Source organism: Pinus tabuliformis, chromosome 7 (assembly GCF_031772625.1).
Source record: "Pinus tabuliformis cultivar Carrire ecotype Pingquan chromosome 7, CPIR1, whole genome shotgun sequence".
NCBI lineage: Eukaryota > Viridiplantae > Streptophyta > Pinopsida > Pinales > Pinaceae > Pinus > Pinus tabuliformis.
In genome coordinates this window covers 1,039,288,001-1,039,310,668 of record NC_142293.1, presented here as the reverse complement: position 1 = coordinate 1,039,310,668, position 22,668 = coordinate 1,039,288,001, and the positions used below count along the sequence as shown (strand labels likewise).

The 22,668-nt window shown below is 39.9% G+C and overlaps 1 protein-coding gene across 2 annotated transcripts in view; it reads right to left on the bottom strand.

The window, feature by feature from the left end:
• STT3A (staurosporin and temperature sensitive 3-like A) overlaps positions 1 to 22,668 on the bottom strand; it is a 248,113-nt gene that overhangs the window by 6,557 nt on the left and 218,888 nt on the right. The window contains exons 14-17 of one of the 2 annotated variants that reach the window (XM_089459309.1): positions 3,374 to 3,454; positions 3,134 to 3,250; positions 2,747 to 2,992; positions 2,312 to 2,455 (exon numbers count right to left, since the gene is read on the bottom strand). In XM_089459309.1, coding sequence (XP_089315435.1) covers positions 2,312 to 2,455; positions 2,747 to 2,992; positions 3,134 to 3,250; positions 3,374 to 3,454 — 588 coding nt within the window. Of the gene's footprint in view, positions 1 to 2,311; positions 2,456 to 2,746; positions 2,996 to 3,133; positions 3,251 to 3,373; positions 3,455 to 22,668 lie in introns of both variants that reach the window. The other variant, XM_089459308.1, reaches the window with a different exon arrangement.

Here is a 22,668-nt window from a genome sequence, read left to right as displayed (position 1 = left end):
TTAAGCATAATATATATGGTTGAAAAGCTTATTCCAAGACCTTTCCAACATTATATGGCACTCCCTCTATTCCTCACAGTCGAGGAGAAGTAATTTTTTGAATATTCATAATACATTCTACCAGTTGCACAAGTCAACCCAACTAGTTGAGAAGTTAGTCGATTCTAGCCCCCAAATGCACTATAAATAAGCATAAGGAGCATTTCTAGCCACTCGCTCAAGCAAACTTGGATCTATCTAAGCAAGTGAAGGGAAGAAGTTCTAAGGTTCATACGTCATGAACTCGAAGTGAAGGGAAGTCAAATTGGAGTCTTTCTATGGAAGGGTGTTGGCACATCTTTTGAAGGGTTTTTGGCATTGTTCTTGGGAAGGGTTCTGGTTTGCTTGAGGTCTGGTTTAAGAGAAGAATATTCGATTTTCTAAGGGAGAGCTCATACCTATTCTAAGTCGAGTTACAGGCATGTCTTGAAGGCTATGTTCTAGAATAGAAGTTGAGTTCTGTCTTTGTGGAGATCGAAGTTTGAGGGTCGATATCTATTTTTTTACAGGGTCAGGTTCTGTTGTTTGAAGATCCAGTTTAGGCCTAGTTTGAAGGCCAAGGCCAAGCTCAATGTGTTAACAACAGTCTTGTGTGAAGGAGAGAGGAGCAGATGCCAAGAAGACGGGCTTTCTTTGACTAATAATTGATTCCTAAACAAGTAAATAAGCTAGAAGTTGGGGCTCACTAAGGATTGGTGTCCTCATCTCCTTGACAGGTTGGAGACTGCTATATTTTTAAGTCGGTGCTTACAAAAGGATTGGTGTCCTCATCTCATTGATAGGTTGAAGCCTGCTACATTTGTAAGTCGGTGCTCACAGAGGAATGGTGTCCTCACAAATGATTGTAATAAATTGAAGATTGTTTTCAAGTGTCAAGTTTTCACTTGCACTTTGATTTTTGGGTTCATACATTGTGCGTCACTAATTATGTGATGTGAATTCAGTTTCAAGATTAACTAAGTGAAAATTTGTTAAAAGTAACGAAACAATGATTCACAACCCCCTCCCCCTCTCAATATTTCCAACACTCTTTGCACTCTTACATGAAATATAATGATCAAACATTGTGTTGAAATTATGATGTTCAATGTTGTAACAATCACTTATTACAAAACTTCTTTATGGTGCAATATTAGTTAAGAAATTGTAGATAAAACATAAACCATATAGACCATATGCACAATAGAAGGCAGTCAAGAACACAATGAGACACAAAAATTTTAGGTCCAATGACCAAAGAAAAACCCACAAGGAGAAAACCCAACTAGATTCTTCTTCTATTAGATAAAAATAGTTAAGTAGAGATACAAAGTACAATGAGAGATCAAGAGAATGAGAAAATTCACCCAAATTTGAACAAGTTCTAGCATGAAGATAATTGATAACAGCCACTGAAGCAAACATATAATCAACCTTGGTTCACAAAGTTCTACTCTAACTCTCCAAGTCTCTCTCTCCCACAATCTCCTTCAAGTCTCTCCAACTATTTTTCAAGTTCGAATTCACAATGCACAAGTAAGTGTGTCAAGTGAGGATGAGAGGCACAAATATATAGGAAGAGCAAGAGGGTTGAAATCATAAGGGAGTAACTCCTATGCCTTGAGAAGGAGTTACATATGCCAAAATAGGAATGTAACTTATGCCATAAAGGAGAGAAGTGTAACTTAAGCATTAAACAAGTGTAACAGGAATCTTTTCATGACGAGTCATTAAAGTGTGTAAGAGAGTGTAAGAGGTAGGTAAGAGCATTAAAGAAAGAGAGGAATGAATCCATAAAGAGAGAGAGAGTAACATATGCATTAATTGAGGGGAGTTACATATGACATGATTGAGATACTTGAATTTCCTTTTAATAATAATAATAATATAGTATTATAAGAATAATAATAATAATAATATTGATGATTAAGTTGAAATTGAACTATTAGGATAGATTGATGATCAGAAGGGATTTTCCATTAACAATACTTGATTATCAATTGATGCAAGGTGATTTACTATTTTTGGAAATTCATACTTGAGACTTTCTATATTTAGAAAATTTAGAAATTCATCCCTCAGCTGCCAATTTTCAACACGTTGCATATTTGGTGTCCAATGGTATGGATTTACATTGATGTACATAAACATTTTCATTAAAATTTAAATATTTTATCACTTTTTTATTCCATTGGATTTTATATTGGCTTCTCAGTAAGTTATGGTACAGTTTGTCTTTTGGGGCAACCAGCAACAAACTTCAGTATGAATATAGCTAACAAAGAACATGCACCTTGTCATTCTCATCAGTATTGTGGCTTAGCCATGCATATGCTTCTCGAAAATCATCAAAAACATGAACTCCATCAGGTGTATGAGATGAAAGCACAATCGATGGAGCTGAATAAGCTTCTGCTGCAGCCCAGACACAATGAATCTGCAAACAAAAGCTTCAGAAATCACCATTCTAGACAAGTGAACAGTCAGACTGCCCTAGATCAAATCAAAAGTTACGACAGGAAATCAATATTATCTTGCAGTTGTAGTAACTTCAAAATATGCCTAAAGCTATTCCCAGTGATAACCGCATAAGAAGATTATTAACAGAAAAGCACAAAAGAAGTACTCAAGGTAAACAAAATCTGATTAACAATATAAGATGGAATGAAAAAGATTACAAGCTGCGGATACATAGAAACTAAAGGTAGAAGAGAATTATTTAGCATACCACATAAAAGCTTCCCAATACAACAAGTAGCAAAATACCAACAGCAGATGCTTCTAAAGGAAGAAGCAATGGCCGCTTCTTCTGTTCCTTTTTATCCAAAACCTTTTCCACGTTCTCTTTTTCTTTTTTCCTGTTCTTTTTAGAGGGTCTCTCTCTTAAAGGTTCTTTATCTTTCTCAAGGAGTGTTGGTTTGGACTCGTCCTTCAATTCATTTGGAACTGTTTCTGATTTGACTGTTGAAGCATCCTTCTGAAGGAATGCCAAATGTCAGAACAGAACATGCATAAAACACAGCTTGAGCTGAAGTAACTAGTTATCCTTTTGAGACATTTGTAACTGAAAATGCTTAGTAAAAACATTTCACAGCTATCATGAAAACCCTCTTACTTCAAATGAGAGAGAGAGCTGAAATTTGACTGATCGTGTTAGTACTGTAAAAGCTTCAGAAAGAGCAATGCCAGATAAAATACAAGCTGCTGGAGCCAGCACTAGCATAAGCCGAACCTGTGAAGACCAAAAACAACATACTTTACTGGGAAACAACATATCTTACAAAAATATACTATATTGCAAAATATTAATAGATAAATATAAGAGGATGTATCTCCTAAGAAGAAGAACATTTACCATTACACCAGAAAAGTACACAGATGTCACAATGTAGAGAACCAAAAAGGAGCTTGCATCGGACAATGGCAAGAAACATGCCTGAACAAGCAGGAAAGTGAAATTAGAACAGGGTTGGAACTGTAACCATTCTAATTCAGTCTTACTTTATAATTCAAAAAAAACATTCACTTGGAAATGTAATCAAAGCAATTTACTTTTGTCTATTTAAGAAGAATCGCGAAATGTTTGATAAATTTTTAACAAGCAAAAGATGAAACTTTGAATAATGACACCATTCTTTGTTAACGGATAAGTCAATAAGTCATTTCTAAAAGCATCAGTTCTGTCAACTGTTTGGTAATCTGCATCAACAACATGAACAAGGGAGAATTGTTAACCACATAGCTAACTGTGACTTAAGTTGACCACCTGAGCCTAACAGATAAGGACGTGTATTTCTTTCTTGGATCTCACAGGTTTAAATCCAGAGTTGGGTATACCTCTGTATATTTAAGCTGCCAAATTGCTGCATAAAAGGGGTGCCTTGTGGAACCTTATCCCACAAACAAGGGGATCGTACACATCAATTTGGCATCTAGTTAGGCTGTGACCTTAAATTACATTAATATTATATTTATTATTATTATTATTTTCTAAATACCATCACAATGAGACTGATTTAAAATTTCTAAAACATAGTTGTCTATCACAACGTGGGAGAAACACAAACACTGTGGGCAACAACCAGCTTGGAATTCACGCCATTCACAATCATAACAGATCCCAATCAGGAGCTTACTAGAATAGGCCAATGATCAACATTCATATTTTATTAGATTGCAAAGACTTCATCCATTAGAGTTTAGCTTTATCAATTGCTATAGAATGGTCATAATGTGTTGAATACAACCTAGGAAATCTGAGCCTATAGTAGCATCAAGACCATAGTTTTAAACCCTGGCCAGTCGGAATTGGAAACCACTCAAACCGGCCGGTTAGCAAATTTTGGAGATCAAACAGCCGGTTAACCAATTTTGGAGATCAAACCAGCCAATCAAACTGGTTTGAGAATCAACCGGTACCAGTTAGGTACCAAACCAGCTAGGTTGCTGCCTAACTGGTACCAATCACTCCAAATCGGAAGGCTCCATCATAAACCGGCCCAGGTCAACTAATATGCACACGGTGAGGATGTGGGACCACAAATTGATGTTTAAGGTGGTTTCTAAGGAAACCATGGGCAGTTTCTCTCCATTTTTTTAACTCAACTTATAAAAGCAGCCTTGATCTTCTAATTGCCTCACACTTCTCATTTCAAGTTTTTGTGAGCATATGAGAGCTTGGAGAGTTCTGCAACAGCACTGAGTTTTGCAGCAACAGCAGCAAGTTTGGAGGTTCTTTGTCATCTTGGAGTTGGTTTGGAGCTGTCTACTGGAGTTGGCATCTTTGGGATAAGACTTTGGCAGCTAGTTTCAGGTTTGATTTCTCTAAAAATTCCAGAGTTTATTGGTACCCCTGTTTTTTAATTTTTTTTTCTCCTTTTTCAAGTAAAAAACAACCCCTTTTTCTAGGCTAAATCTGCCTCTTTTTTGTTTTCAAATTTATCATAGGTTTTGCATTTTAATTAGTAACATTATTTTTTTCTATTTGCAGATCTTTAGCCCTTCAAATGTGAAATGTCATCATCCACCATGGCCCCAAAATCCAAAGATGCCACACAGGTTCATTCCTATGTTGCAGGAAACTTTAGGCAAGAGGGCATTTCGGCCAAAAAACAATACTGAAACGCTGAAACGCGTTTGGTGCGGCCTTGAAAAGTATTTCAGGCCGTATTGGCACATTTCACGAGGCTGAAACGTTGCCCAATACATCCTGAATGTTTGAAGGTCGTACGGCCTCATTTCAGCTAAAATTTGACTTCTTTTCCGTCTTGTTTTGGGCGATTAAAATATTTTTTGGATGTTTCTAGATGACTCACAAATTATAAAAAGACTCTCACCTCATTCCCTCATCACACGAATTGAGCAAGTCGTTTCACTTGGAGGGACAATTTTAGCGAGGAGAAAACAGAAAGAGAGCAGTGATTTCATCTAGGGCATTTTCAACAGTGAGCAAAGGATATTTCAACAGCAAGAAAAAGAGATTTCGCAAACAGATTCAAAGTGGGGAGTTTCCAGCTATGACATTCTTGGTTTTTGGCTCAGCTACAGCCATCTTTCTCATGTTTTGTGCCATTTTTGGGGTAACTTCAGCTACAAAAAAAATGGGGTAAGAAGCATTCATTTTCTTAGTTATTTCCCACTATTTCTTCTATTCTTCGAGGGTTTATACTTCCAAAAATGTGAAAAAGATTTTTTCTTTACATAATTGTTTTTTTTTTTTTGGCAGCAATGGCTTCCAACCAAGGTGCAACACCAAACCCCAAGCCCAACCCGAGGGCTGACTATTAGCCTCTTTGGAGGCATGTTCAGAAGCTTCAAAGATGTGCAGGTGGTTGCTCAATTGAATGACGATGTAATCTTTGCAGTAATTCGTACAAGGGCTCCTACCCAAGAGTGAAGGCACATCTTTTGAATGGAAGAGGACAAGGGATTGCAAGTTGCGCAAAAACAACAGACCTAATGGTGAGGACATATCAAAGAGAGCAAGATGAGGCTTCTTACCCACCATTTTGTGGGTGATTTCCCTAGGAGAAAAAATTTATCCAAGTTGGTCCTAAGTTAGCAGCCCTTTACAGCCACCAACTAGCTCGTTGTGCCATTTCTGCGCCACATGAGCCAGCCATGTCGTCCCTCATGCATCTGCTATGATCGTATGTTTGAAGGTAGGCTTCCCGAACCTAAAGGTATGCCTTGTCATTTGATAATTGAGTATTGTAGTTTGCTTATCATGGGAACTTTTGTGCATGGATTAATGGGGAGATTTGGCAAAAAGAATGGGCTAGGTTTGTGCTCTTTTCCCCTAGACCTCTTTTGGGTGTTAACCTGGGACCCTAGTCCCGTTGGATCTCTTTTATTGACCCTTGAGCTTTAGGGATGGTATTACATGGGAAACCTCGATTTTCGTTGTGTGGTCCCACTCCCTCATCCATATGTATTACTCCCCTTCCACTCATTATAACCCCATTCTTCATTTCTCCCACTTGGATCCACATTCCTCCACTGGGTCCACATAGGGTTAGCCTTCCCCCTTCCCCTTGTCCACACCTTGGGTCGAGCCTGCAACGATGCCCCGAAGGTTGATGCAATTGAAAAGAAAAGTAAATGCATAATTGACCACATTCAAGAGGAAAATCTACCACAAATGCAAAAGATCGTTGGGACAAACACATTTAGCATGTGGGCAAAAGCCAATACATGAGCTCTACCCCATCATCGTGGCCATCACCTTGGTTCCTACAAGCCCTAGATGAGCCTCCTTTATCATTTAAGAACCCATGACTGTCCCAACCTTGGGTGGGACATGAATCGCCCTACCTTAAAGGGGGTATCCACTCTTATATCTCACACATCATGCTCTTTACCCTTGAGCCTCGAGCAGTCAATTAAAGAAAAATCATGAAAGGCAAAAGGCATATAGAAAAGGGTGGAAAAATCAAGGTCGGGGAACCTCATGTACCACGATTGCGCCCTCCTATATATTATATACCCAAGTGTGGGCTTCCCTTTTACTAGCTATGCTTGTACCCCAGCATGTGGCCTAGGGCTACCTCTTTTCATTCCTACTCCATTCATCTCTTTATCACATGCCACCACCTTTTAAAGGGTGTACCTTGAACATACTATCCCCTTTAGAAGTAGAAACCACCTAATAGGATACTTGGTTAACCCCATTTAAAGCTTGGAGACATTAGCACATGCCAAAGCCCATTATGGAAGGGTATGCCATTATGAAGTCCCCACCTGTTTCCCATGGTTTGTAAGCTCTTTTACTTGATTTCCATGATGACTTGTTATACTAGAAAGCTAAGGGACGCATTGGATCTTATGCAGGATTGCAAGTGGTCTCCATCTTGGGTTCGGTCTCTCTATACGGGGTCTTAACCCTCCAGAGGGCTACATTGGCACATGTATGTTGTGTGTTGAGATCCATGGGCCTCCACAGTAGTAGAAAACACTCCATGGATCCCCATAGGTGTTCATAGGTTGCTCGAGATTCACCTATTGGACGAGGAAGATTCACTCGGTTCACCTTTGGACAGCCCCACAATTGTACCATGCACTTGGCAGGTGACCCAAGACTTGTATGTTGATGTGGCATCACTTACACCATTATTTGAGCCCTTACAGATGGTCTACAGGCAACTTCGACTTACATGGAGACTCACGAGGTCACTTGTGTGCCCTCACACCCATTGGGAGCACCATGGGGTTTTTATGTGGAGAACAAGGGGCCAACACCTTGTCCATCACTTTTGGAAGTCCTATTCATCATTATGGCACTTATGGACTTCATCATGCTTCTTAGAGAGCCCAACGACATGTATTATTGACCATTCGACCTCTTGAAAGGCTCGTTATTTTGTTTATGAGCTAGTTTGGTGGGCTTGTCACCAAAAGTTAGTTATTTGCACATTATTTTTATTTTAGGGGCTAATGTAGGCTCAAATAGCTAAATCGAACTCATTAGGAGTGTATAAATACAAATGATAAGAGTTCATTTTTCATCATCACTTGGTTTGGACTTGTATCTCTCTTGAGATTTTCGTTATTCCTTTTTGGTGGACGAAATTTTGGAGCATAGATGAATTCTGATGTATGGAGTGTCTTTTGTTATCTTGGAGCTTCAAGATTGGCAAGTTTATTGATGGTTGGATATATTATCTTACATGTAAGTACAAATGTAATGCTATTTATTCCTTTACTTTGTCACATGCATTGATGATGATATTTTCGCTATACTAGGGTTAGTTCTTGCAAGCATTTACTACAAAATTGTGGAATTATGTTTCTATATAGCATATCTCTATATATGGGCCATGTATGTTAAACGAATTCTCTTAGGGATAATTCCATGGTTGAATTTATCTTGACAAGCCACCTTGCCTTGCAAAACGAAGTATAAAACCTTTTAAGGTCACTCTCCTTTGCCCTAATGACAAGAAAAGTTGATCTTAGAGCCTCCTTGACCTAGAAACGAAGTCCATTTTCATATTCTTCTTGACTCTAATCTCCCCAAATGATTAGACATTGGTCTACCATAAAGTGATCACTTAAAGAATTATTTTTCTTCACCTCTCTTTCTTTATTTTAGGTCTAGCCACATTAGGGCTTCTAGCGCATCATTTTCCTGACAAACCACCCATAGAAAAACTTCAATCTCTTGGCCTCTACTGTGTTGGTGTCTCTCCTAAGCCTTCTCCAAATTTGAAGGAATTTCGACAGTGGGGTTATGACATATCCCAAGCCCTAGCCTCAAGATTGGTTTTTTCCCTAAGTTTGCCTAGGCTAGTTCCTCATAAGGATCATTTTGCACCTTTGAGTGACTATCACTTCTTTGATCCCCTTCTCCTCCTTGTTTAGATCAAATCTATCATTGGTTGCTAGACTTTTTCCTCTTGACCTAGCCTGGGTCGATTTTGTCCCGTCTGGTTGTTGATTTCTGGTAGCATCGGATATGCTCTAAGTCTTAAATTTTGCAGGAGGGCTTGGACACATGCATTCTCCAATACCCAGAAATCGTTTTGGGAAATTCCACTCGAAGACAATTTTAGTAAAATAATTAATTATTTTTAATGGGTCCCTAAGTCTAAACTTAGGAAATTAAAATAATTAATGGGTATTAATCTAAACTGTAGGTGAAACTTCTAGAAGAAGGCGAAGATCAAGTCTATATGATCTTAGCCATTGATTAGGATCTAATCTGGGTCGTTGATTGATCAATGAGAGGATTATATGAGGAGGCTTGATGGGCACTTGGAGAACACACCAGAGGCAGATACGCATTTACCCGAGCAAGATCGATTTTCTCACTGGTCGAAGTTCAGCAAGAGAAAATCAAATCAGAGGGACAGTTGCATTTGGAAAAGAGAGTGAGGGTAATCAGCATCAGTCAGGAGTTCAAGGGAATAAGACGCGGAGCAGAGGGAGGACAACGCAGAAGCTGTGACACAAGGAGAGACAGCACAGGGGCAGTTTGAGGCTGGGACTGCGTGGAAAGGTTGACACTGGGATGCAGTGAGACGCAAAGGGAAGAGAAGTACTTCTCCCGGATCAGAAACTTGTAAGGAAGCATCTGTAAATTTTCTCACAAAGAATCCTCTTCTATTCTGTTGGTTGTAACTTGTACATGAGATTTTTGCTGAAGAATAATAAAGAAACCCTTATCTACTGCAACGGTTTTCCCACATTGGGTTTTTCAGGGATGATTGTCCAAAAATAAATGTGTCATCGTGGTTGTATTTGTGCCAATATTTTTCTTTGCATTTACTTTCCGTAGTATTTTAATTGTGAAGGTTGTAGTAGAATTTATTTCGATATTTGTCGTAAGAACACTGTGAATAACTTATTTCTGAGTTAATAAGTAGAAGAAATAATATTAATCACTGCAGTTGGATTTCTATTTAGAAATTTTCACATGGTATTAGAGTTGAGGTGAAGCAAGAAGAAAAGAGTCGGAAGACCCAACGTTGAAGGAAGAAAGGAATTTGAAATTCCTACAGAGGCAGTAATTTGAATCTCCAGGGGGGGTTTGCGCAGTTCAGGCTAGGAGGGCTAGATTTTCGTGGTAAAGCTCTCTCTGAGTGAGTCGACAGAGAGGTAAGATTTCCATATCGAAATCTGTCAGCGGCAGAAGGAACAGCGCAGCGGAAGATTCAGCGAAGAGGGGTCTCTGGTGAGACGCAATTTTTCTTGCAGCAGTTGCTGGAGCAGGGTAGCGTCAGAAATCATTTGAAAAATAGCACAAATATGGATATTCAAAGTGTCTCAAAATTATCTACCAGATTAGAAGAAGAATTCGCATGCTTAGGAAATTCAGCGTTAGCAGATGTTTGGTACATTGATAGCGCGGCTTCAGCTCATATACTGGAGTACAAGAACATTTTTCGAGCTATCAAGAAGAACAAATGGACTTCCAGATTACTATGGGAAAAGAAAACGAAATGTACTCTAGTAGGGAGAGGAACCATAACATTTCAGACAGAAGCAGGGACCAGCATCCGAGCAACCAACGTTGTGCATGTGCCAAGATTAGGAATGAATCTGATTTCATTGTCCCAGTTACAGGACAAAGGATATGATGTATACTTCATAGGAAAGAAAGTATACGTCAAGCATCCAAGCTGGAAGAAGAAGCGAAATTGGGATTCAAAGCAACAAATTGTATAGATTGCAGCTTGAGTCTCCAATGGCACTCATAGGCAGCAACAACAATGGTGAAAAGGAACGAAATGAATTATGGCACAGGCAAATGGAACACTTACACCATGGAGCACTGAGGATGCTCAGAGAGACTATTACAGGAGTATCAGTGCTTAGTAGTGAGCATGGTGACTTATGCCAAGGATGTGTGCTAGGGAAGTACGTTAAAGGCTTTTTCCAGAAGAAACAATAGAGCAGAATGTGTAATGGGATTGATACACTCAAATATCTGTGGTCCTATGTCCACAAGAGCTCTTAGTGGTGGCGAATATTTCGTCACCTTTATTGATGATCACTCTAAGAAAACCTGGATCTATTTCTTAAATACCAAGGATGAGGTCTTTGATCAATTCAGAGAGTTTAAGGCTCTCATTGAAAATATGACCGGGAAAAAGATAAAGTTATTGCGTTCAGATAATGGTGGAGAATATACGGACAGAGACTTCACAGATTTTTGTGCAAAGGAGGGAATCAAAAGAGAGTGGACAGCTCCATATAATCCGGAGCAAAATGGAGTAGCAAAGCAAAAAAATAGAACTATTGTTGGGGTAGCCAAAGCTATGTTGTATGAACAGGATCTACCTAAGTTCTTATGGGCAGAAGCTTGCAACACGGTGGTGTATATCCAGAATAGAACCCCTCATAGAGCATTGGGGAAGAAAATGCCTAAAGGAGTCTTCACAGGGAAGAAGCCAGAAGTCAATCATCTCAGGATATTTGGAAGTGTGGCATATTGTCACATTCCAGACGAGAAGCGCAGTAAATTGGATCAGACTACAGAAAAGTGGTATCTCATAGGATATAGCGAGACCTCAAAGGCATACAGAATCTATATTCCTAGCAGCAGGAAGATTGTTGTGAGACGGGATGCAAAGTTCACGAAGGATATAGCTTTTAGGAAATCTCAAGAGATGCCAGCAGAAGGTCAATCAATAGATGTTACATTAGTCCAGCAACAGCAAGGGCAGCAAGGAGGACAGGCAGGAGGACAGGCAGGAGGACAGAAACCTAGATCGAGTATAGTGACCAGTACAAGTATTTCCTCAAAAAAAAGGAAATCCAAATAGTTCTCAACAAATGGAACGACAGGATCAGGAGGAGTTGATTGAGCCTCCCTCGCCTCCCACCACCAGTGGTAGAGCCAACAAAGAAGTACGACAGACACTAAGGGACGCAGAGGAGTTTATTAGAGCTCTTAGAACCGAGAAAAGGCAATGTAGACAACCTGACAGATACCATGCATCGGTAGCTCACGTTGAAGAACCTTCTAGATTTCAGGAAGTTGTTCAACATCAAGTTTGGGTGGATGCCATGGTAGAAGAGCACAACTCTATCATGACTAATACCTTGACCAGAGGATAGATCAGTTATAGGATCAAGATGGATCTACAAGATCAAGTAAGTTGCAGATGGCAGTATAGAGAAATACAAGGCTAGGTTCGTGGCAAACGGGGTACGCATAGAAAGAAGGAATAGACTATGAAGATACCTTCCCCCTAATTGCTCATTATACCTCTATCAGATCCGTTATATCCCTAACAGCTCAAATGGGATGGGAGATTCACCAGATGGATGTCAAGACAACATTCTTAAACAGGGTGATAGAAGAGGAGGTGTATATAGAATAGTTTGAAGGCTTCGAAACTCATGAGAAGAGAACTCATGTATGCAGATTAAAGAAAGCCCTGTATGGGCTCAGGCAAGCACCCAGAGCATGGTATGGTCGAATTGATAGTTACTCGCAGCAATTGGGATTTATCAAAAGTGATGTTGATCCCAACCTCTACTATTTGATGGTAGAGAATGAGCCACTTATTCTAGTATTATATGTGGATGGATTGTTTATAACAGGGTCATCCAGGCTCATACAGGATTGCAAGAAGAATCTTGAAGTTGAATTCGACATGAAGGTGGGGTTGATGCATTATTTTCTAGAGATGGAAGTTCGGCAGAAGAATGGGGAGATCTTCCTTAGGCAAGGAAGATATGCTACAAAGATTCTGAAGAGATTCAGAATGCAGGATTGTCAACCCATGGCTACTCCCATGATCACCAACTGGAATAAATCGATGCATCATGAGACAAGGAAGTGGGCCCCACCTTGTACAAACAGCTCATTAGGTCACTCATGTATCTAGTCAACACTCTTAGTCAGTTCATGGTGGAACCAAAAAGGGTGCATTGGGCAGCAGTTAGACACATTCTTAGGTATGTATGTGGAACAGTGGGATATGGGTTGAAATACTCCCAATAGGAGGATGTCAGATTGAATGGCTTCACAGATGCAGATTACGCAAGTAATTCAATAGACCGAAAAAGTTCCTATGGGAACTACTTCAATGTTGGATCAAGGATGATATCTTGGTGCAGCAGGAAGCACAAGACAGTAGCTCTGAGCTCAGCAAAAGCAAAACATATAGCATCCAACACAGCTACATTATTCAAAAAAAGGATGGAAGCGACTAGGGTTTACTGTGATAATCAAATTTGTATCAAACTCTCTGAGAATCCAGTATTTCATGATTGGTCGAAACACATTGATATCAGATGTCACTTTATCAGAGATTGTGTTCAACGTGGGCCAGTACAGCTGCAGTATGTCCCCATAGGAGATTAGGTAGCAGACATACTCACAAAGGCTCTAGGAAGAGCTAAGTTCATTCAATTTAGAGAGTAGATGGGTATGGTAGAGAATTCGTTTCAATAGTAGAAACAGGTGATTTCTCAGTTACAGTGGCAGAGGGAGTTTTAATACAGATGCAATGTTGACAAGTGGTTGGATCAACAGCAATACAGATGTAGCATTTGCACAATAGTTGGTGGGTGGGATGTCAGACACCAGCAAGTGCAAAGGGAGATGTTACAAAACAAGATGATGCTTCAACAGGTTGCATTACTAGAGCACATTCCTCGCTAAGATGGAGTGTTGATTTCTAGTAGCATCGGATGTGCTCTAAGTCTCAAATTTTGCAGGGAGCTTCGACACATGCATTCTGCAATACCCATAAATCATTTTGGGAAATTCCACCCAGAGACAGTTTTATTAAAATAATTAATTATTTTTAATGGGTCCCTAAGTCTAAACTTTGGAAATTAAAATAATTAATGGGTGTTAATCTAAACTATGGGTGAAACTTCTAGAAGAAGGCAGACATCAAATCAATATGATCCTAGCCATTGATTAGAATCTAATCTAGACCATTGATTGATCAACGAGAAGATTATAAGAGGAGGCTTGATGGGCACTTGGAGAACACACCAAAGGCAGATACTAAGTTACCCAAGTAAGATCGATTTTCTCATTGGTAGAAGTTCAGCAAAATAAAGTCGAATCAATGGAAGAGTTGCAGGTGGAGAAGAGAGTGACGGTAATCAGCATCAGTCGAGAGTGCAAGGGAAGAAGACACAGAGCAAAGGGAGGACAGCGCAGAAGTTGTGACACAGGGAGAGCCAAGGCAGGGGAAGTTTGACGCTGGGACTGCATGAGCAATTTAACACTAGGACAATGTGGGAAGGTTGACACTGGGATGCAGTGAGACGCAAAGGGAAGAGAAGTACTTCTCCTGGATCAAAAACTTGTTAGGAAGTGTCTGTAAATTTTCTCACAAAGAATCCTCTTCTATTATGATGGTTGTAACTTGTACATGAGATTTTTGTTCAAGAATAATAAAAAAACCTTCATCTGCTACACCGATTTTCCCACATTGGGTTTTTCTCGAGACGATTGTCCAAAAATTACTGTGTCATCGTGGTTGTATTTGTGAAAGTATTTTTCTTTGCATTTACTTTCCACATTATTTTAATTGTGAAGGTCGCAGTAGAATTTATTTCGATATTTGTCGTAAGAACACTGTGAATAACTTATTTCTGAGTTAATAAGTAAAAGAAAAATAAGTAGAAGAAATAATATTAATCACTACAATTGCATTTCTATTTAGAAATTTTCACTGTGGTCCCATACCTTTGAAAAGTCAACTCTTTAAACACCACTTGGGAAACCATGTTCAACAAGGATTTTAGGGTTTTGGAAGCTCCTTAACAATTCACACTCCATAAACCTAGCCCTCAAAATCCTCATCCCCTTCTCCTAGAAAGCCTTGTACCTTGCTTAAAGAAGCAAGCAAGTCCCATTCTTGAGCCTCCCTTAGGAAAGGGTCCCCGAGATCACTTCACACCCATCATAGTTGATCTATCCTTCATAAGTGATTATCTATATATCGGGTATCCTCCCATTAGTGAAAGTCTGTAAAGAGTAGCAAGCTTTACTTTTAGTAACAGTCGCCTTTAGCTTCATTGTTTCTCTTTACCTAGTAAGTGCTCCTCTAGGACCCCCTGCTAGTTTGAGCGGTAACATTTTGGCGTCATTGCCGGGGAGGAAGAAGGTCTACCTCCCTAGTGAATCATTGAGGAATTGATTCATTAACGACATCTATAAGCATTCCTCAAGTGACTCCATTCATTGTCCAAGCCCCTAGTTTACTTGAAGGAGACAACATTCCTCCTTTAACTAGGGTTGTTGCAAGAAGGGAATAGTGAACTCCATCACCTTTTAGAACCTCCCTTCTCCCTGAATTTAAGAAATCAGTAATCCTTCCCCAAAGATGGCATCTAGTTCTAACATTGACCCAAAACCAGACCAATCCAAGATGACCATAAGTGAAAGACACTTGGTTAGTGTCTTTACCCCTTTGAAATTAAGTGATGATCCTAAACCATTACCTGAAAAGTATAACCAATGGTTACCCATGTTCAAAGGGGATGCTACGTGGACTGCCCATGACTTTGTTGAGGAATTCTATAAGTAGAGGATGATGTTTTTTTCTCTATCGCTTGAAGGACAAGAAAGAGAGTGGTACCTTAGCCTTCCCCCACCATGCATAAAAGACTTTGATGACTTTGAAGACCTATTCATGAAGAGATGGTCATGCAATGCCCAAGGAACCATCAACACTGAAAAATTCTATCAAATAACTAAGGGAAGGGAAGACATACAGGAATTCATTCAAAAATTTGAGAGGTATTCAAGGATATCCCCGACTATTTGAAATCGTTTGAAGCTAATATCCTTGATAAATTCATAAAAGTTGTCGGTGGCCACTTAACCTATGCATTAAGGAACAAGAACCTTCCACATTGGCTGAAGCCGAAGAGATAGCAATGTAAGTTGATGAAAACTTACAAATATTGAAGGTAGATGTCACGGATCACCCTAGACCAAAAGCCGAGGTCAAGAAGGAGAAATCCAAAGATCAACATGAAGAAACCCTCCTAGCCATCCTTAAGAAAATGGAGAAGTTTTTGACGAAGCCAACTCAAGTGACAGGGTTATAAACAAACTGCCTTGAAAAGGGCCCAAAATCTACTTATATTCCAAAAGGAAAACCCTTTCCCAAAAAGAAAAATGAAGAAGATAAGCCAAGCTCATCTCAATTCCCAAACACTTTGGCCCCAACTAACATTGTTGGGCCAGACTCATCTTCTGAGGATGAGGGAAGTGAAGAGGGAGAAAGTGAGGATGAAGAAATTAATGAGCAAGTTAACCTTGTGGAATCCGACATCTTCAACATTTTGCTGGGAGGCTCGTACACACACCCTCCCATGAGTGAGGTCACCCTTAAGGAAGAAAAGGAAGAATCCATTCTTAACTCTGATAGCAAGGGAAGATTCAAAGGGGTCCAATATTCATGAAAAGAAAACAACAATGACTTTACAACCTCTAAGGAACCATCTAAACAAGACTGATTACCCAAGCAAGCCCCTCCCAAGGAATCTCCCCTTGAAATTTCTCCCAAAAAGGATCCCCAAACCAAAGCCAATTCAAAAAAGGATCCTCCAAGAAAGGAAAACATCAAGAAGAAAGAGAACGAAAAAGAGGCTAAGCTTGACATTGACATAGGGGTTGTCATAGGGAAAATAACCATACCTGTCCCTTTGAAAGAAATTGCAAAACTTCCCGAGCAACAACAACAAATCAAAAAGTCCCTAGGTATCCCGGAAGAAGAATTACCCGAAGACTTACAAAACATTCATATTCCTAACTGAAACCCTGGGTATGAACCATTTCTGTTCAGTTTGGCTATCAATAACCTCTTCTTACACAATTATATGTTAGACTTAGGGGCTTCCACAAACATCATGCCCCTAAAAGTTATCAAGCAATTGAGTCTTAACATCACTCGCCCATACAAAAAGGTATGTGCTTTTAACTCCAACCCTATAGAAGTGGAAGGTCTCATAAAAGACCAAAAGGTCCTTTTGGGTAGGAAACCTAATATATCGCTTCTCATGGATGTTGTGGTCATAGATGTCCCTGATGAGTGGGGGATGCTCTTATCTAAGAAGTGGGGAGCCACGGTTGGAGGCCATCTCCAAATGGACTTGTCATATACAACTATCCTGCAAACTGATGGTACCCCTTTTGTCCTCTACAGAGCGCCTACCTACTTTTCTCATGTGATCAAGCCTGGACCAATCCCATACTATGAAACACATGAAATTGAGAAACCTTCTCCTATTCTCCCGTCACAAGAAGTTTGCATCCTCACACGATCAAATCCCAAAACAAGCAGAAATTGAAAGCCTAAAAAGGAATATAAGTTCAAGAAGTAGTCTTGGTTCATAGAGACACAATGCCTGTCAAGATTCATAAAAAAGTTGGGGAAGGCTATTATTACATTGCTAAATTCAACGACGAACTTTGGCCTGAGCCAGTCAAATTAGGTCGTATCACCCTTTTCCTTGAGACTTGATATTGTATCATATGCATGGTAGAGTCGGATGCATTGCATGTTGAATTTGCATTAGAACTAATGTCATATGATATTTCTCATGATAGATTAGTTGTGTTTTGATTTAAAACTGCATTTTACTTTTATCTGTTAATTTTATGGGCCTAATCCAAGCATGTGTGATCATGAGACGCCACGAGTCTCCCCATTTTTTCATCTATTATATGTGCAGGTAACAAGCCTAGGTAACTGAGGGATTGTTGGAGTTTTCGCGACCTACCGTTCGAATAGCTTCGTCCACTTCTTCAAGAGGTCACTTCCCAGTTGGAGCCATATGTTACCCACCATTTTGTGGGTGATATCCCTAGGAGAAAAAATTTCTCAAAGATGGTCCTCAGTCGGCAACTTGCAGCCCCTTGCAACCACCAACTAGCTCGTTGGGCCATTTCTCCGCCACCTGAGCCATCCATGTGGTCCCTCACCCATCTGCCATGATCGTATGTTTGAAGGTGGGGCTCACGAACCTAAAGGTATGCCTTGTCATTTGGTAATTGAGTATTGTAATTTGCTTATCATGGACACTTTAGGGCATGTGCTAATGGGGGGATTCGGCAAAAAAAATGGGCTAGGTCTGTGCCCTTGTCCCCTACACCTCTCTTTGGTGTTAACTTGGGACCCTAGATCTGTGGGATCTCTTTTACTGACCCTTGGGATTTAGGGATGGTATTACATGTGAAACCTCAATTTTGGTTCCGTTGTCCTGCTCCCTCATCCATATATATTACTCCCCTACCACTCATTATAACCCCATTCATCATTTCTCCCACCTAGGTCCACATTCCTCCACTGGGTCCACATAGGGTTAGCCTTCCCTCCTCCCCTTGTCCACACCTTGGGTCGGACCTGCAATGATGCCCCGGAGGTTGATGCAGCTGAAAAGAAAAATAAAAGCATAATTGGCCACATTCAACTAGAAAATGTACCACAAAATGCAAAAGATGGTCAGAACAAACACATTTAGCACCTGGGCAAAAGCCAATACATGAGCATTACCCCATCATCATGGCCATCACCCAGGTTCCTATAGGCCCTAGATCAACCTCCTTTATCAATTAGGAACCCATGATTGTCCCAACCCCTGGTGGGCAATGAACCGCCCTACCTTAAAGGGGATATCCACTATTATATCTCACACATCATGCTTTTTCCCCTTGAGCCCCGAGCAGTCAATTAAAGAAAAATCATGAAAGGCAAAAGGCTTATAAAAAAGGGTGGAAAAATCAAGGCCATGGCACCTCATGTACCACGATTACTCCCTCCTATACATTATATACCAGAGTGTGGGCTTCCCTTTTACTAGCTACCCTTGTACCCCAGCATGTGGCCCAGGGTTGCCCCTTTTCATTCATATTGCATTCATCTCTTTATCACATGCCACCACCTTTTAAAGGATGTACCTTGGACATACTATCCCCTTTAGAAGTAGAAACCACCTAATAGGATAGTTGGTTAACTCCATTTGGAGCTTCGACACATTAGCACATGCCAAAGCCTATTATGGAAGGGCATACCATTATGAAATCCCCCCTGTTGTCCATGTTTTGTAAGATCTTTTACTCGATTTCCTTGATGACTTGTTGTATTGTAAGGCTAGGGGACGCATTGGATCTTACGCAGGATTATAGGTGGTCTCCATCTTGGGTTTGGTCTCCCTATATGGGGTCCTAACCCTCCCGAGGGCTACATTGGCATATGTAGGGTGTGTCTTGAGAGTCATGGGCCTCCACAACAATAGACAGCACTCCGTGGATCCCCAGAGATGTTCAGAGGTTGCTCAAGATTCACTTATTGGATGAGGAAGATGCACCTGATTCACCTTTGCCCAGACAACCCCACAGTTGTACCACGCACTTGGCAGATGGCCTAGAACTTTTACACTGATGTGGTATCACTTACACCATCATTTGAGCCCTTACATATGGTCTTCAACTTACTTGGAGACTCATGAGGTCACTTGTGTGCCCTAACACCCATTGGGAGCACCACATGTTTATTATGTGGAGAACAAGGGGCCAACCCTTGTCCATCACTTTTAGAAGTCCTATTCATCATTATGGCACTTATGGACTTCATCAAGCTTCTTACAGAGCCCAATGACGTGTATTATTGATCATTCGACCTCTTGAGAGGCTTGTTATTTTGTTTATGAGTTAGTTTGGTAGGTTTATCACCAAAAGTTAGTTATTTGCACATTACTTTTATTTTAGGGGCTAATGTAGGCTCAAATAGCTAAATCGAACTCATTAAGAGTGTATAAATACAAATGACGAGAGTTCATTTTTCATCATCACTTGGTTTGGACTTGTATCTCTCTTGAGATTTTCGCTATTCCTTCTTGGTGGACAAAATTTTAGAGCATGGATGAATTTTGAAGTATGGATTGTCTTTTCTTATCTTGGAGCTTCATGATTGGCAAGTTTATTGGTGTTTGGATATATTCTCTTACATGTAAGTACAAATTTAATGCTATTTATTGTTTTACTTTGTCCAATGCATTGATGATGAGATTTTCGCTATACTAGGGCTAGTTGCTACATGCATTTACTGCAACATTGTGGAATTATGTTTCTTTATAGCATATCTCTATGTACGGGCCATGTATGTAGAACGAATTCTCCTAGGTATAATTCCATGGTTGAATTTATCTTGACAAGCGACATTACCTCGCAAAACGAAGTATAAAAGCTTTTAAGGTCACTCTCCTTTGCCCTAATGACAAGCGAAGTTGATCTTAGAGCCTGCCTGTGTTGGAAATACTGAGAGGAGGGGTGAATCAGTGTTTCTTTTTGCAATTGTTATTTTACCAGTTTTTAGATCACCTATAACCAGAACACAATATGAACAATCTAGAATCAATCATTTTATTAATCTAAAATAACGAGGACTTCAATCCTCTTCTTTACAATAAATCAAGTTCAATAAAAATTAGGGCTCATACCCTAGATGAAGACACCAATCTCCAATCCAATAGGCTCCAACCTATATTTTTCCAAGCACCAACTTGGACTACACGAGACTCCAACCCTATCTTCCCAAGGCACCAACCTTGTCTCTATGAGGCTCCAACCCTATCTTTGGTACAGGCTCCAACCTGGTCCTCTTGAGGACTCCTATAATCTAGGGATCCAACCCACTCCTTCAATTTGTCAAGATAAGTTTAATGGTTCTTCATGGCTCCCAATATCTTCTGCAACAAACCCTGACAAAATCTTCACCTTCAACAATGTCTTCACTTAATCTCGAAATCACTTCATCAATGACAACTTTATCTTCTCAGAAGTTGTCACCAGAACTCTTCATTTCACCCAAACAAATTCTCCAAGGCCACCTCATGATGACTTCAGTAATGCATCATGGTCTCCAATTAATGTTTCCAAGGGGATTCAATAGGTTTGCATACAATGTCCTTCAATGAGCTGCCTTACCAAGACTTCAAAGACCCTTCAATAATGCTTTGTTGATGTGTCAAGAAAAGCCCAGATTGTCTTCAGATGTCTACTCCAAAGTACTCTCCAAGGTATGCTCAAGGATATCTTCACAAAGTGTCTTCAACGGTGCTCCAAGAGAAAACTTCTGAAGATGGTTCAAAATCTCTTTAAAGACACTTCTATGTCTAGTCCAATCTCTGCTTTAAAAAAAGAACTTCAAGACTGTTCCAGAAATCTTCTAGGAACACTTCAATAATATTCCATTTACACAACAATTCTCCTCCACCAAGTCCTTCACATAGTCCCTTAACGTATTCACTCTCCAATATCACAGATAATTGAGCCTCTGCAATGCTACAGGTTTGAGCTCGTTAAAGTGACTATCCTTAAGGTTGCAGCTTCTCCACAAGTGGGGCTCTGATGTATAGGTGCTACGTCCGAGATATTTGTGGTTAGGTCCACGGTAAGGTGGCAAAGAACATCCAACAGGTCTAAATCCTAAACCTGAGCATCTTATTTTCTCCATAGAACTGTCCTTCTGCAATCTGAGTTCTTTAAATACTTCTCCACAACCAGGTCTGAAGCCAACACTTCTTCAACAAGTCTGAGATTCTAATCTTCAACAAGGGCTACAATCTAAGCCTCAAAAAATTGTTTGTTCACTGGTCCAGGGTCTGCAAATTTAGCGTTTTATCACAGGTCTGAGAAAGTGAAACTACAGATGCACATGTGTAGGAGCTTTGAGGTGAGTGTATGTTGTCCGAGCTTCTAGAGGTGAGAGTCCATCACAAGTCTGAGCTTCACTAGCCTTCACACAAGACTGTGCCTTCACAAAAGTGTATACTGCTATACAAATCGACTTTTTGAGCTCACAAAAGATACCCAATCACAAAAGAATGCCCAAACATAAATCTCTTTTGTTCTCCTCGGCCTCTATTCTACTTCTGTACTTTATGCTTTACCTCTTAAATCTTCCCCGAAAATTGATGGTTGGAATGAAGAGTTCGGACTCATATTTATAGTATATACTAGTTTTGATCTTTAACGAATAGACACGTCTGTTGGGTGAAGTAGCCGACTTGCACATCTAGGCTCATGTCGGCCAGCATTAAAAACATATTTCTTTCACTTGTAAAATCATTTTCTCTTAGCCTATGATTTGTTAGAAGGTGTGTAATAGCTCGTTGGAAAGGGAAAGATGTCCTCTACGAGCTTATGCCAGTGTCATCTTCAATTAGGGTCATTTTACCATCAAGAAAATTATATTTGTGAAACTATCATCATTATTTTATCCATGGCAGCTTTTAGGATGTTATCCTTTGGACAATGCTAGGGCTCCTTCTTCATAGACTAGGCCTTCAAGTTTATTAGGATTAAGACAAGACATTTAGGGCTTGACATTAATGGAATGGACCTATTAGGATTGGGCATCATGAGCATCATTCAACAAGGTATTTAGGGCTTAGGGCATCCTATTTGCCAATCAACATTTATTCATGCATCATTACATAAGGATAAGGGCTAGGAATTCATCAATGTGTATTATTATGCCTAGAGGGATTTCATGGTAATGATTTCTTCATTCATCATTAGATCATGCATCAAAATCTAGGGCTTGTCATCATATAAATAGGGATATAAATGTAGCTAAGGAATTTGGTATATGCATCATCTTCATGCTTAAGGTTTTCTCCTAGGGTTTGCATGAGGTTTGGGCAACATCACAAAAGGGTTAT